At 40.6% G+C, this 16,252-nt stretch overlaps 2 protein-coding genes across 4 annotated transcripts in view; both read right to left on the bottom strand.

Moving 5' to 3' along the window:
* The window catches only part of vgll4b (vestigial-like family member 4b), a 34,187-nt gene extending 29,517 nt beyond the window's left edge, over positions 1–4,670 (bottom strand). Inside the window, exons 1-2 of one of the 2 annotated variants that reach the window (XM_042089016.1) lie at positions 4,451–4,670; positions 3,353–3,429 (exon numbers count right to left, since the gene is read on the bottom strand). In XM_042089016.1, coding sequence (XP_041944950.1) covers positions 3,353–3,416 — 64 coding nt within the window. In that variant the 5' untranslated portion in view covers positions 3,417–3,429; positions 4,451–4,670. Of the gene's footprint in view, positions 1–3,352; positions 3,430–4,447 lie in introns of both variants that reach the window. The other variant, XM_042089015.1, reaches the window with a different exon arrangement.
* A 1,378-nt stretch (positions 4,671–6,048) lies between these two features.
* tamm41 (TAM41 mitochondrial translocator assembly and maintenance homolog) lies at positions 6,049–11,696 on the bottom strand. 2 transcript variants are annotated; one of them, XM_042089012.1, is made up of 8 exons: positions 11,223–11,696; positions 10,776–10,958; positions 10,540–10,632; positions 9,859–10,009; positions 9,396–9,541; positions 6,879–6,984; positions 6,464–6,526; positions 6,049–6,359 (listed from the first exon to the last, which is right to left on the bottom strand). In XM_042089012.1, exons 1-8 carry the CDS (start codon positions 11,358–11,360, stop codon positions 6,283–6,285), a joined length of 957 nt encoding a protein of 318 aa, XP_041944946.1. In that variant the 5' UTR covers positions 11,361–11,696; the 3' UTR covers positions 6,049–6,282. The 2 variants fall into 2 exon arrangements, with proteins under 2 accessions (XP_041944946.1, XP_041944945.1); XM_042089011.1 differs by having other exon boundaries at positions 6,879–7,044.
* Positions 11,697–16,252: the final 4,556 nt, after the last annotated feature.

Genomic DNA, 16,252 nt, shown 5'->3' on the forward strand with positions numbered 1-16,252 from the left:
TGTACTGCCAAGTTTGACCAAGTTTGAATATAACAAAGCTGCAAACGGTGTCCCATATGTTGGCCTAATAATCAAAAGATCTGTTAATACAATTGCTAATCGCTGAAAACCGTTACAACAACTGTCACGAGCCTGAAGACACAACAATAAAATGGATTATCTCTGCTTGCCTCCTCTCTCCCCTGTGACACACAGCCTCCTACCCAGTCTGACCCCTGACCCCTGGCCCTTGCTGACCTGTACTGCTGCTTTCACACTGACCTCAGGGACCTGGAGGAGCCCAGAGAGAGGAAAGAACTCTCAGCTGCCTCTTCATTCTCACACACACACACACACAAACACACACACAGTTGAACCATTCTGGGTTGCATGTATTTCTTCATAATGATTTAAAAATAAAATGTATTGATTGCTATGTCCTTCTTGTTGTCACAGACAGAGCATCTCATAACCAAATATTAACCTATGAACTAGGGCACAAAAATACTTGAGGAGTCCTTTGTGCTCGACACTCAAACTCCAACACAAACAATAGAGGAAGCGTGGGACCTTCATACAAGTATACACACATGTGAACAAACACAGAGACACTCATACAACCATGCAGGCACATAGTTAAAAGATCAGCTAATCACAAAAGAGAAGGCCATCCCCTGCCCTGGCCTTTCTGAAATGCTCTACACAGTAATGGACAGCCCTTCACAAGCAGATGATAAAAGTCCAGTCCATCACAGAAGAAAAGGGACTTTCTGGACCCTTCCTTTATGTATTCACATCATTCAGTGATGCATTCCTTTCCTATAGGAACCTACCGGCCAAGCCTTAATGACAAGGATCTTCCCTCTCACACAGGAATACTTCAGTTACAGCACTAACAAAGATTGTAGCATGTACATAACGTTGTAACACTTAAACACTGATCATACAGTAAGATATAAGTATGAATGCTTCTTTTTGAAAGTTCATCTGAAGACATACAACTCGGCATTGATTTTGTTCCCTAATTGATAACTGTTGTGTGGAGAGCAGGACATCTTGGTGCTCCAGAGAGTCCAGAGGAATAATGTCTTCCTCCCTGAAGGGGAAGCCCCCTCGAAGGCCTGCAGACACCCAAGAGGTGGGAGTCATGACAAAACCCATCACAAGGTCCTGACAAAAGCCAAGTTTGCTGCAGCAACAGTACAGTGGGCTGGTAGCTCTGCAGCAGTGTAATCCACACCACGCTGACAAGGAGCTGCCCAGCGCTTATTAACATGACACTCCCACAGCAGCAGGGAAAAAGCTCAGAGCACCAGGCTCATAACAACCATAACAAAGGCAAAAGGCATCAATCTTTCAGGCGGAGGAAAAGAAGAAAAGAGTGGAGAGAGAGAGAGAGAGAGAGAGAGCTGAAAAGGTCAGCATCCTGTTTGGTCTTGACTGCAGGTGTGAGGAGAGGTGATGGCCAAAACAAACATGCCAAGCAAAGACAGGGGTCTGGGGGAGGTATTGTCTCAGTTACCTCCTGTTGGCAAAGAGCCGAAACCCGAAGCTGAATTCCTTTACTTCAGGCCTCAATTGGAGGAAGCTCTACAAACACCACCTCCCTCATACTTCTGAAAACAGGAGTGTTTTTCTTTTTTTAAGCCATTAAATTGGTTGGAGCTGTGTTCTCTCTCACTCAAGACACTTAAGAGAGTTTTGTGCTCCAGGGGAAAAGCTGCACCCTTCGAGTTTTACAACCCGAGCCTGCACTCAACCTGACGGAGGTCCATGAGACAAAGCCAAGTCATTAAACACCACACCTCAAATACTTTTACAAGAACATTTTCAAACATGGGCAGAAGTTGCCAATGCATGCAGTGCTTAAATGAGCTTCCTCTGCTTTGTTCTTCGGCCATGTCTAAAATTCTGTCAAGTGGAGATACAGCACTCTCCCGACACTCCTCAGGGACCAGAGTAGCTTGACCTAACCCCGTCAAAGCGTGAGCAGCATGTGCGGGGAAGGACTTGGTTTGCACACTTCTCCCTGCTGCCAGAGTTTCAGAGAGTGGAACCGTTCCAAAGGTTTGTCATAAATGCAAACAACCAATGGGAGGAGCCTGTGCACTATTGTGAAAACAGGTCGAGGACATTGTGCTGCAACAAAGACGCATGCACGGCCACAACGGAATGACATCACCACCCTGCAAAACAAAACACAGCAGGGGGTGGGCGTGGGGGCTGTGCTGCAGAGCTCCCAGTGCAACTTGCACACAATCACTCAAGCAGCCACCTCACAAACAGAGTCACTGAAGAATGGACAACATTAAGGCATCCTAGACACATTGGTCCTTCAAAAGAATAGCACATTTTAAGAAGATGTGGTCAGCATTTTGTAGTGGGATAGTTTGGCCAATATCATGACTTAGTCCTGGTACTGTAGAAGAAACTGTTTTTAAACAGGTTTAATAATGTAAAAGAACCCATGCTCACTTCCAACAAGCACAATACAACACAGCCCCACATCAACACAGACAAAAACCTACAACTTGATAATTCAACTACTCCAAAGCAAAAATAATTGGACACAAGTAACAATTAAAACGCCTGCTGAGGCCACTAAAAGAGAAGAAAGCAACTCTTCCAGTCAGCAGTTCAATTCACATTAGGCTTTCTGGAGGTTGTAGCCATTCAACCCCCAAAAGACCTTGCACACCCAAATTTCAAGTAGGCTCAATGCCTGCTGAGCAGGATTTGCCTCCCTCTTTAATCTAGGAAGGAATTTTCTCTGGACAGAATTGAGGTGCGATTATATAGACGAGGTGGACGCGGTGGAATGAACAGACCTGCCAGAAACATAGGGCATTTCAACAGGAGCTGAGCGCTCACGCCAGGTACTTGGGACTGGAGGCCTTCCAGTGGGTTTTATCCTAAACTTTGAATGAACTACTGCAGTTCACGTCACAGAATTTGTAGCGAATGTACTGCTGCAGTTCACATCACATACTCTGTGTGTGTGTGTGTGTTTGGAGTGGGGGGTTATGCATCAGACAACATGCATGTTTCAGTGTTTGGTGACTCTTCCTGAACTGTCACCATATGTGCAATAAGACCCGTGGCAGTTGAGCTCCTTCAACAAAATCTGGGCCATTACTTCATATGCTGTTATTGTTATCCAAATGTTAATTAAAAAGTTGAGTCATTGCCGAGATAACACAAGCTTTGTCAGAAATGGAACTAGGAAAATACTGAATTGCTGTACCAAAATATGACTATGCTAAACTTATCTGGGAACTGAAAATATGTTTCTTTCACATCTCACACATAATAACAAATAGGCTAGGCAAAGTTATAGTGTCCCGAATTAGTAATCAAATACTTTTAGACTTACGTTTCTCGTCATCTGCATGAACTAATGATGCTGCTCTTGACAATACATCCAAGGGTGTTTCCATTCTTGGCAAGACCCTATTGGAAACAATTGGGAAACATCAATTAACAAAAAGCAACCACACAAAAATGTCTCTTGCTTCCAGGTGCTGACCAGCTCAAGTTACAGGTTTGTTTGTTTGTTTGATTTCGTGACTAATTGAAACACTCAAAACACAAGCTAATACTTGATAGTAGACCTTGCCTATATCAGTAAGACCTTGTGTAGGCTACTGTTCAAATCAGTGGAGATTGTGCTGCTACGCTACTGTACGGCAGTTTACGTAATAACAAGTAAGACAGTCACGCCAGATATGTATCCTTAAGCCTACGTGAAATGAATGGAGTTAGGAGACGTGTGTATTTGAGCGCAATTTCTCTGCCTCATGCTGCTTCCCACACTCAACATTCCAAGGATACCATTCCAGCATTTTGCAAGAAAATTACTTTTACGCGACACAGCTTTGCCAAGGAGAATCAACGAAGACACTTCATACTCAAATAAACCCGATCCAATTGGTAAACCTAACAAAATAAGTCGTTATGTTGCTCTAGATCACAATCGACGACCATATCACCAACTTTCAACATTTATCATTTTACTCAATGTAAGGTTTGCATAATAAAAGCTAGCTATGTGCTCTCAAGAGGAAGTAGACCGTCGAATGTTAACAAACGCGATAAAATCCATCTGAAGTTGTGACAACTTTCCCAGTACCCTACTAGGCTACTACAAATTTAGTTTGTATGGTTACATTCCTACATTCCAAACGTAAGCAAATACTTGTAACAAGTGCTTCCTCCATTACTGGAGGGAAGTACATGGGAATTAGAATGGCTGCAGCGCTTTCATACAGCTTGTTACATTTTCGCGCGGTAGTCTGTACTCTTAAATATAATTTTTGGCAAATAATGTTTTGATATAAGTTTCTTATTGAATCAATAAAGATACACTGACACATCATCGAAGTGCGTGGACCACTTTCATCCTGATAAATATCCACGCTAAGACAAGTTTTCGGTAGCCTGCTTAAAGGTTTTCGAATTAGTTACATACCACCTTGAAGCGCCACTTTGGATCCTTCTCGTGTATGTTTACCGATGATGGGAGTATGAACCAAGCTTAAAAAAGTGTCATGGAAGAGAAGGCAACCAGATGAGCTCAATCAAAGAAAAGAAACAAAAACTACTCGAACTAACTTGGCCACACACACAGTAGGCTACTGAGCGGCCACACTGAGGAAGAATGTTTGGAATGATGGAATTCTCTTCCTAGCAGGTGGTGAAAGTGAAGATTTCTCATTGGTTCAGCTCAACAAAATGAGATCAGCATAAATTATGTTAATCATGTGAATTACATCATATCCTTGCAGGTAGAAATCAAGGAAGTTGTAGTCTGAGGTTGATCTATTAGTAGAAAATATGAACAAGGACGTTATTCATGTATTAGTACTGTGTCATAGCCTACTACATGACTGAAAACGAGTTGCTCTGACATTTCATGGTTTAATTGCCTTCAAATCAAGATACATTTTGATTACCTTTTTGCATCTATCACACAGGCCACTCCATTATAGACAGAATACCAGCTGAGATCAGTTGCATTGTTTTTTTTAATCAGGGCAGCAGTTTTCAGATTGCATTATGTGCTTACATAATTGTAAAAGGGTTCTCCAATGTTTTCTCATTGGCCTTTTAAAATGATCAGATTAGTAAACAGAATGTGCCTTTGGAACATTGGATGAATGGTTGCTTATAATGGGCAATGTAGATATTGCATTAAAGATCAGCCACTTCTTTCTACAACAGTCGAGAACCCTTTTGCAATTATGAAAGCACATAATGTAATCTGAAAACTGCTGCCCTGATGCAATGCAACTGATCTCAGCTGGTATTCTGTCTATAATGGAGTGGAATGGACATTTCTAAGTGACCCCAAACTTTTGACCGGTAGTGTATGTTAATGTTTGTATTTTAAATTTTACTCACACATACTCAGATGACTCCCTCAAGTTGATATGAGGCATTTCACCAGCTGCAGTGTCACACCCTACCAGCCTCCACCATCTCCTCCACAGCCACCTGTTCTGCCTGAGCTCCCAAATCGTTACTTGTAAAAAAAAGCCCTTACAAGAAACAATCTACAATGTAAACAGAATTTATATTTATTTCAATTTGAAATCATGGACAATAAAACTATGAGCTAATATTTTTGAAACCTTAGTTTCAAGTTTAAATTTGCATTTGCTCAAAATCTTCTTTTTTTGAGAAAAATAGTGTTCCAATCTCATAAATTGCAATATAAACTGGATTTTCCACCTTGATAATCCAAAACAATCAGTGATATCACTTGGATCAAGATATGCCTTTGTATATATTAAGAGATTAGACCTATATGGTTAATTTATTAATTTACCAATCTATTTCACTAATACATCATAATGTTTAATGTGGTTATTTTGATAATAACACTGAAGAAATGTTCTTCAAAATTCTCTGTGATGTTTCTTTAAGTTGCTAGAGCCTCTTATTCTCTAACTGCATTCTGGGCCCAGAGAGGAAAATGCCTCCAATGATGACCCGTCACATACATCCAGAGAATAAGCCCGTGAGCCACTTCGGGCCTCACTAAATGATGCAATGCTACCAGGAAGCAAATAAGTGGCATGTTTCTTTAATCAGTTCCAACCAATGCATGCTCTGCCGTGCTTGTACACAGTACAAGACACATCTGCATTATGCCATCACAAAGAGTGTACGTTACAACCCAAAAAGTGTGGTGCACTGTTTTCACAAGGGACAAACGGATCAGGTGCAATGTACTGTAACTACAAGGTAATTCAGCACTGTGTCAGAGAAGTAGACAGGAAAGAGACGCAAAAGTAGCCAAGCTCAAGATGGCTTTCTCCTCCAACTTTTCCACATCTTCTTAAGCTTTTTCACACTGTACGATGTTGTCTTCAAAATCCCTGTAAAAAGAAAATAGAAAATGTGTCACAGACTGACTCACAAAAAGCTCTGCACACATATATTAAAAAAGATTCAACAGCAAAATCAAACCTGTTTAACTTACCTGCAGTGCCTATTCCTTTGGCACTCTGTGTCAAGCTGGAAATCTTCACTATGGATGCTATTGCTGTGTGAAAAGAACACTGAGGTCAATCTCTGTAGGTGTCTGGCAAGTAAATCAAGTTTCTGGTGCATAGATTGGTATTGTTTTCATACTTTGCATGAGTGAGATTGTGACTGAAAGCAGGTCAGTAAATTCTGGGTTAGCAGACTTTGTTGCAGTGATGAATAATGGATAGGTCAACGCAATGCCCCAGAAAACATCCTGCAGTTATATTACATTACATTACATTTGGCTGACTACAGTCAAATATGAGTGTGGTACTAACCAGAAATAAGGTTGCCACAAGTGAGGCAGCTATAGTTTTTCATAGGACACACCTGCAGCATGATGTGTCTATTGCACTACAGGAACCCACCTTGCTGTACCACCGCTCCACAGTCAGGGTCCTGAGCCACCTGTAACAGGATCTCCTCCACGTCACGATTCTTTCCTGGAGGGTCCACCAGCCGTGTGATCTGCTGCTGGAGGGTCAGAGGTAGGGCCATCAGCTGGACAAACTGTCCCTCTGGACTCTTGTCCACCTGAAGGCAAAGTACAGGCCAGGCATTTTGTGAGTCCACACATGGCAGTGAGTTGTGGACAACATCAACAGTGAATCTCTGGTGGTGTGTTTCAAGGAGAATGCTATTTTACCCAAAAATATATAATTCTCCACTATGAGAGCATATTATGCTGTATTAACATAACACAGCTGCTATGTGGAATGGTATGGGTATGCCTCAGATTATTAAATGGTTAGATTGTGGCCTACAAATCCTATTTTTATTTATTATTATTTTGCATAAGATGGCAGCCCAGCAATAAACTCCATGACAGTAGTTTTATTCAAAGCATTGCTCCTCAGTCCTCTAGCTTTCCATTCTGTGGGTGTTTCTGGTTTCATACACATTCCCGGCTCTGTAAATGGGGAAAGAAGTGGCTTGGATTAAGCCATACCCTATAGTATTCAACCCAATAAACATCAAACATAAGGCTAGGTGCTAGGGTACGTTTCCCAAAAGGAGAGTTACTAACCAAGGGCGCGTTTCCCAAAACCATAGTTGTTAACTAAGTTAGCAATTTCCCATTGCCAACCAACTAAGTTGCTAACAGGTTAGCAACTATGGTTTTGGGGAAACGTGCCCCAAGTTAGCAACTTACGTAGTTGGGACTTTGCAGTTGCGAAACATGTGTTTCCCAAAACTATAGTTCAAACGACATTCACAAACAGAGTGGTTAAGTTGTGTACTTTGAACTACAGCTCTCGACCTGGGGTTGAAACATAGTACTGGGGATCTTCATGTCTAAGACGCCATTGGTATAAGTTGTTTGTGTTCAAATTAACTAGTAGGCCTTTAAAGGGACACCAGACAACGTTTTCGTGTTAATTAATCATCTTTGTAAGTCACTATATGGTTTAATGACTCATTAAGGGGCGAATGAAGGCTCTCTCGCCCGCCCCAACTGCCTGTAGAAAGAATATCCCACTTGCAAGTTCGGTGTATCCTACCCGCCGACCTTCAGTCTCACAAAGTCTCAAACACTGTGAGAAGCAGGATCAGTTTACATCCTGCATCCCCAGCACAGAGGCAGGCTAACGAAACGCTAGCGATTGTTGCAAACGTGTGTATAATGGCAGAGCCGGCAAATAAGCAGCGAAAACCCTTGACGAAAGATGCAAAGAAAAGGAAAAGAGCTTCAAACCGAGTGAGGGCTCTCACACGTATCGACACGTACAGACGGTAGGGGGAGCTTCGTGGAGAAAAAGCATCAGGCTTGCTTGGTATCCCTTTAAATGCATTCAGGTTGCTCCTGATATCTTATACTTCTAACCACCACCATACAAGCATGTTTTTAATTACCTTAAGCAGAAAATGCATTATAAAAGTCCAGCAACGTGCACACGAGGCAAAGTCACACACCTGCAGACAATACTGCAAGATGTGCACTTCTGATCAATCCATTGATAATACGTATGGCCTTTGATAAAAATATTCTCATGGTGCAGGAGAATAATGTGGTCTGCACATTAAATAGATTTACAGATTAACAGTGTTTGGAATATGGCAGACTAAACCTTTACTTCGAGTTGGATTTGAACCCATTGGGCACGCAATTACCATGCCACCTCAGATGAGTTGGTGGAGACATCATGTGCCTTACTGCACTGAGTCAGAGCTGACAGCAGGTTTGAGTAAATATAGGCTAAAAGACCAAAGTAGACTACTTTTTCACCTGCACATTTAAATGATGCATGTATAAGATAAAAGCTCTTTCAAATCTGTCATTAATCTCAAAAGTCTTTATTAAGCCTGTTATTTGCAGTTGTGCCAGTCCCACTATACATCATCAGCCATGTTAGTTTGTTACATTGCTACAATCTTACATAGTAATATGTTGGTTAGTTGGCCAATGCATCGTATCATGTAAGTTCAATGCTAACTTTTCGGGTTGTACAAGAAACCTATTCCTGGGTGGCAAGTGGGAATAATGGCTATGTTAATCTCTTATTCACACAACCGTATCCTACTAAAAGTCCCTGCATGAAGTTGCTTATACTGACTCCCTCTGGTCAATAAGTAAATAATAAAATAACTAAACTACATGATATATATACACACAAAGATACTGTGTGTGTGTGTGTGTGTGTGTGTGTGTGTGTGTGTGTCTTTTAAAAAATGTTGGCAGATGAGTGAATCTATGAATAACCAACATTAGAAACTTTACGCAATTATGGTGTTCTCTGCACCAGCAATACTTTCCTGGACCAACCATTCACTTTTTCGTCTGCCTCCTTCGTTTTATAGTCACTGTGGCTAGAATCTCTGTTATGTTTTATGGTATGAGTGGAATGTATTAATGTGTGTGTATTATTGTGTGGCACGAGTCTCACCTCTAGTCTGCCCTGTTGTGGCTTGTACACCACCTGTGGACACTCCTGCAAAATGTTGGTGTATAAGGCTCGGAATTGTGGCATGTTGTCCTTGACGATGTTGGACACTTTGGACTTATCCTCTCCAATAATCATTCTGAAATCCCCTTGGGGGAAGAAAGCACATCCAGTACCTTAGTAAAGCCATTATAAAGGAATTCCTGCCTTTCAAATATGTGTCTGGTACTCTTTAGCACTTTTCTTATGATATTTTCTTGCTAAATATTCTACATTCTCTCCTTGTGTTTTCCCATGGACATTTAACACTGACATTTGTATGTGTAACAATAAATAAGTTCATTAATTACATGAAAGTTAACTTCAAACCCACATTATGTGCTGGTGCATCTAAATGTTAGGCACGTCAGTGCAACCAGTGCAACACATTCGTCTGAAGCCCTGACAGAAGCTACTATCTACTCACCACAGTAAGAGAGGCCAGCAATCTGCAAGAAGAGGTCCTCCTCAGAGAAGCTCTCTGGTAACATGAGGAAGGACGCAGTGACGGCACTCTTCAGGTTCCCCACCAGGGCAGCCTGCAGCTTTCCATTGTCCCCCTGCAGCAGGATACGCACCTACAGACACCCACAACACAGAGCACACAGAAACATACACAGACTCTGTGAGTGTATTATTTCACATGGAGACCACATTCACAAGTAATAGAAATAAAATGAGCTTTAACATTTAACAATGTTAACATTTAAAAGTGCAGTCAGCGAATGGGCATTATGTCACATTTGTTTATGTTTACGTTTATATTTAAATTTCTTAGCTGATGCCTTTATCCACAACAACATACACAGAGCTCACTGTTCCCTTCAATACTCCATATTTGTATGGCAGACAGGCTGCCCCCACTGTTTCCTTCCAGTTTTCAAATCCTGGGCTGTCTAGAGGTTTTTCTTTTTACAGTGTACTCACAGGATGGACAGCTAGCGGATTGTGAGGAGATGTTTGCAGAATGTGACAAAAAATGTGATGGCTTGAAATTGCGTACAATTGCTGACTGCACCTTTAAACTAATAATCACAATAATGTGTATTACCACAGTAATGTTAATAATAAGATGAAAAATAATTAGGGAACTTCAGGGAAAACTCACTGGCTTGTGTAATCTACCAGCAATATACATGGTCTTCCAGTGTCGCAAATCATCAATCAGGGTTTCAGTGCTAATGACACCATACTTTATTAGCTGCAAAAAAAAAAAAAAAGTTAATGCAAGAAAGTTATATTATTGAAATGGTTACCATGTGGAACTTGGTAGGCCTACTAGCACTTTAATAACAATATTTTTCAAAATCATCTTTGAAACAAATTAGAGTCTCATTGTCATACCCTTCCATCTATGGGAACTAAGGTGTTGTAATACACTCCTGCTCCATGCTCATTCTGGATGGTGCTGATCTGTTTTGGACCAAGGAACTTCAGGAAAGAATAATGCTTTCGATTCTGCATCAAGTTCATTGTATGCCAGGTGACTGGATCATCCACAGCAAACACGAAGTCCAGCATGTTTTTCTGAAACAAATAATGAAACAGTTCCATCAGTATGCAGTAGGGTAAGTTTATACTGGCAGGTCAAAATGAAAAGGGTTACTTTGACATGAGTAATTTACATAAGTTAGGCAGTGGTGGCTTATTCAGTAGCCTACATTAAAACGTTACTTGTGTGTTGACACATAATCTAAAGGAATGTTCTAGGCAAAGGAAAGCCTGTGAAATAAGATGAATGAAAAGCATGAACGGGGAGAAAATTAACTGTATAGACTTATTTTGACTTACCCCCATTTGACCTTGAGTAGTTCCCTGTTGTTTAAATACACCAGACCCATATGCAAACGCTAGACTTATATCCTGAGGAAACTGGGAGAGTATCCTTCGAAAGAACACTGCCGTATTTTGCAAAGCTGGAACAGACATGTTTGGCACTTACACTAAACATGTACCACCGGCTTCTTTAAAAGGTAAGTGTGTCCTACATCACAACCCTGGTGATTAGAAAAACAAAAAGTGCCCTCAAAAACTGTCTTTACATGCTAGCTAACGTATACACACGTTCATTGGCAAGTTACTACAAAGCGAACAGTATGCATCGTCCGCTAATAGCTAAGGCCGATGACTACGGCAATTACAGGAACTATACTCCTCGATAAACAAATATGTGTGTATTTTGTTCATAATAACACATTCCACGTGTCAGAGGAATAAGCCGCATGCATGTATTTCATTAGAGCCGCACAGGCTAAGGTTAAATGTCAATGAAGGAAACAACAGTAGAAAAATGACATTAAAGGCGCAAGAGAGTTCAAAATACTATCTGTTGCCACCTTGTGGCATGGAGTACAAATTGGGGAGTTGAGCCATTATTTGAATTATCTGAAAGAAAGTCTGATTGGTTTAATGTGTATAAAATATAAAGTCTCAGGAGGGTACGTGTAAAATTTGGCTATGTGCAACACTGAAAATAATGTGTTTTGCATGTAGGCCTATGTCTTTAAATTTGAATCTAGCATGAGCTGTTTTTTTTTTTTTATTCAACAGCAGGTCAAACATTTGCATGCTCCTTAAATCCTCTTCATCATGTGTCAGTGTTGTGGCTAGATGTTAGTGTCAGACATGCTATATGGCCCTATCTACCATGTCAGAACAGAGCAACATTCTTTGAACACTTGAGGGCGCCTCTTATCAAGGGGTATGGACACTCTACCTATGGTTCCCTTCATGCTACCCTAAATGCATTAAGCTATCCATCATCATTAGTTGAATTATTTGCTTGAACTATTTTGTCATTTCACAACATCCTTATAAATGTGTATTAGCTTATTCCCAAACCCAAATCAAAGTTGTATCTGTAGTATATGTCCTCCTTTCTGCTCCAATAGAGTATCAGCACATTGAAAATCTGGCAAACAAGACTTCTTGATACAACAGACTTACTTGGTTTTATAGCCTCTCCAACTCCCGGCAAGCGACTTTGGGATGATGACCCAAATGGCAAACACTCCACATGAATGCACAAATGGAGTCAGAAAGGACAGGAGAGGGTGCAGAGAGCTAAATGAGATTGTGCCACAGTAAAGGATGCCCATAAGGACCTCACTATTGCTTTAACCCCCCCACTCTCTCAGAGCCTGGCCACTGCTAGCCTACTTCCAGCAGCTTTTTGTAGAAAAAGAAAGATTCTAACTACACTACAAAGACCACATATACACCAAGCGTTTTCATGTATTTATTAATTCATTTATCATCATGGAAAAAAGCCTATAAAGCAGAACGCCATCAACTGCCATCATCAATGAGGTGAGGTGATAAAAAAGCAGAGAGAAATTCAGAGCATGTCATTTGAAGAAAATGGAACCCATGTTTAAGGTGACTGGATGCCCTTGGCTTGGATGGCTTTAATAGGGTCTGTGCCAATATTTACAGACAGTATAGGTGATGAGAATATTTGGCCACTAGATATGAAGCTGTAAAATATGAGTGGACTCTCTGCAATAAACGGCATTGCCACAGGAGGGCGTGAGAGCTCTGTGTCATTATGGCTCTCATGGTTTACATTGTGCAGCCATGTGTGAATCCATATCTGGACCAAATATATCCAGAGCTATTACTCAGTGATTTAATAAATCATAAATGATCGATTATTTGTAAATGTTTCAGTACTTGTGGTGTGAAAGAAATCAGATGCACATTGCTTGCATGTAATTGCATTATGTCATTCTGAATAGAAACATTGATGAAAGTGCATCAGGATGGCTAACATGTTGACATCACCTCATAAAATGTTTGGACAGTGGAACTCATTGTCTCATTGTACATAATACTATTTTAATACCTTAGTAATTCTGAAGTAATAACTGTTTGCTATCCAAAATATTGAATTATAAATCATTCAGTTCTAAACGATATATGCCACGTAGTGTTTGTTTATTTCAAAATGCATTTTGATTAGTGGAAGACTATCGTGAGCTATGACTACCACAGTTACCCTGAAATCCAAGAAAACACTGCAATACAGGCTGTGTCTATGTTGACCTTATTCCACTTTATATCGATGACCCATTGGCACAGTTGATGGATCGTGGGATTTCACAAAGTGCTATTAGCCTAACCATAGCATTCCTTGCAAAATCCAATATGCAAGTGGTCAACATTTGAGCTGAGTTGCGCTGTGCTGGACGGTGGAGCTGGGCGGTTCTCACTTCCACTGCTGCAGATTCAGACTCTCACCCCGCCTTGTTTGTCAGCACACAATAGAGCATCACAGTCCCGCTCACAGCCAAAAAGCGGTTAGGTGCCGGAAGTAAGTGTCCCATTCATGATGGATTACTTAACGGGCCTACTGGGTCCAGGCCCAGGGGCCCAAGGGCTCAGGGGGCCCTGAAGTTCAAGTCTCTGTGTGAAGTCACTACTATTGAAGTTCTCCACCCCTGATATCTGAATAGGGCCCCTCAGTTAAATAACAAGGGGTTATGTTATGTGATATATCTTAATAGGGCCCCTCAATCATACACTATGGGGGTGTATGTTATAACATCCACCTATGGGGGTGGATGTTATTCACTCCTGATATCTGAATGGGGCCCCTTAGTCAAATAACATGGGTCACATGTGTGATAATCATGCATTGTAATTGCCTTAAGTCCATTTCCACAAAACTTGCCAGAAGTCACCATTTAAGGGGTTATTTTTGAGTTGAAGACTCAGCGATAAGTGTGTAACAGCCTGGACATTTTAGTTATAGTCCATGAGCCAGAGCCACAGGGTGTCACCACTAGGCCTACCACTTTGGAGTTGGGGGACAAATTCTCCCTGTATTTTTCTGAAAGCGATGTATGTCTGAAGTGTATTTCTACATGATAGCAAGTTGGATCTTGTAGCTTTGTGATGTTATAGCCTCTTAAGTTTCTACTATTCATGAAAAAGCAGACCTCCTGTTTTCACTAATGCTACACTGCTTGAGTGATATCTCCTGAGCTATTTCAAGGATCTTCATAAAACCTGGCAGAGTTAATCACTGTGATTGCTAGACTTGATTTAACATGAAATGGAAGACTAATTCAACTACCTAAACTATTATTTTCTAAAAGCATATACCCTCTAGATGTAATTTGTGTTACTAATGCTGCTCTGGCCTAAGTTTTTGTTTTTCCTGATATGTGCTTTTGTTTATCTTGAACGGTCATGTGATGTGCCCATGTGGTTTTGTTTGAGTTTGCCATGTGCTTCTGACTCCGCCCCTCTCTTTGTTTGAATTCCCGCCATTTTGTAGACTCACCTGTTCTTGGTTTGCCTGATTAGTTTGTGAGTATTTAAACCCTGGGGTCTTGTCAATCTGTGCTAGATCGTGCCGTCTTGCGTCATGAGACGAATCATGGTCATTGTAAGTTTTTTGATTTTGTATTTCGAAGCCTAACTGTTCTGGACCTATTTTTTGTAACCTGCCTTGGATTATTTTTTGCCCTGGATTTTGCATTGCCTTTTTGCCTGCCTTTTGAGTTGAAGATTGCAATTGTGTTCCGTGGGAATTGATACCTGTGTCTTGCTCATTAAAAGAAAACTTAAATCACTGATCTGAGCCGTCTGCGATTGGGTCCTTAAGAACAGAAAACCTAACAATTTGATTTGACATGATTAAGATTGACTGAAATCTCTACAATACTATAACCTAATGGTTAATAAGATAACTGGTATATAGATTATGTAATCAATGAGCATGTTTAGTGTCTGGGATCTGTCCATGTAAAAGCATGGATTAATCTGCATCAAATCAGATAAGATGTTGCTGCACCATCTCAGATTTTGTTCAGACCTTGTCTATAATGTGTCCTAAAACCAAGGCCTTCCTAGAGGATTTATGGTTGAAATGTCCTTTTGAGGCAGTTTGGATTTTGCGTGAACAATTGTAGGTTGTGTGGAGTTTTGAAAATGTGTGACAACATATAACTATATTTTCAGCCCTTGAAATTGTAAATCACATTGTTTGGTAAGCAATGTTTGGGCATTGATATCAGGAAAAGCATTATAGGCAGTCCAAACTTTGTTGGGTGGAAGACAAATGTTCTCTATGACTGAACCATTAAAAGTTTGTACAGCATTCTCATAGTGCAAAAAAAAACATTAAAGCGGCAGTTGGCAAATCTAACAGATTGAGGGGACTTACCTAAATTTTTAATGTTTACCACACTCATGCCCCTCCCCTACCACCAAGCACCCGCTCATCGAGTATTTGTCAGTGCGCACCAGATTATGATTGACATTCAGATCTCACACAGCCCTGCTCTGATTGGACCAGAAGAGCTGTGGATTTTTGCAAAACAAATAACAGGCTCTAGGTTGAGGTAGAAGTGAAAAGACAGAAAATCTTGCCAACTGCAGCTTTAAGGGTAGTATAAATTTGTTTTTGTACGCATTTGGTATCAATCATTATTTTAAGGATTAAACAAGGAGAGGTTGTATTTTTTGGTAATTTTCATAGGATTAAAATGATATGTGGGGTAGCAGACACTTAAAAAATCTATGTGAAAGTAGCTCAGTGTGTCGGCATTTAGTGTACAAAGTGCCAATGTTGTATAGCTAAAAAGATTGAGTCAAAATCATTGTTTTGCCTCAGGGCCAAGAATAAAAACCCATAGGTATACAATGTAACCAAGTGTATTTATGTATGAAACATGGTGTCTTTGCCACTATATACAAGAAATGACTAAACTGAGCTATTCCCACGATGATATTCATGTTACTAGCTAACCTATTTTTTAGTCCTATGAACATTACCAAAAAATGCAATCACACCTTGTTTTTATCCTTAATAT

The sequence above is a fragment of the Alosa sapidissima genome, chromosome 4 (assembly GCF_018492685.1).
Source record: "Alosa sapidissima isolate fAloSap1 chromosome 4, fAloSap1.pri, whole genome shotgun sequence".
NCBI lineage: Eukaryota > Metazoa > Chordata > Actinopteri > Clupeiformes > Clupeidae > Alosa > Alosa sapidissima.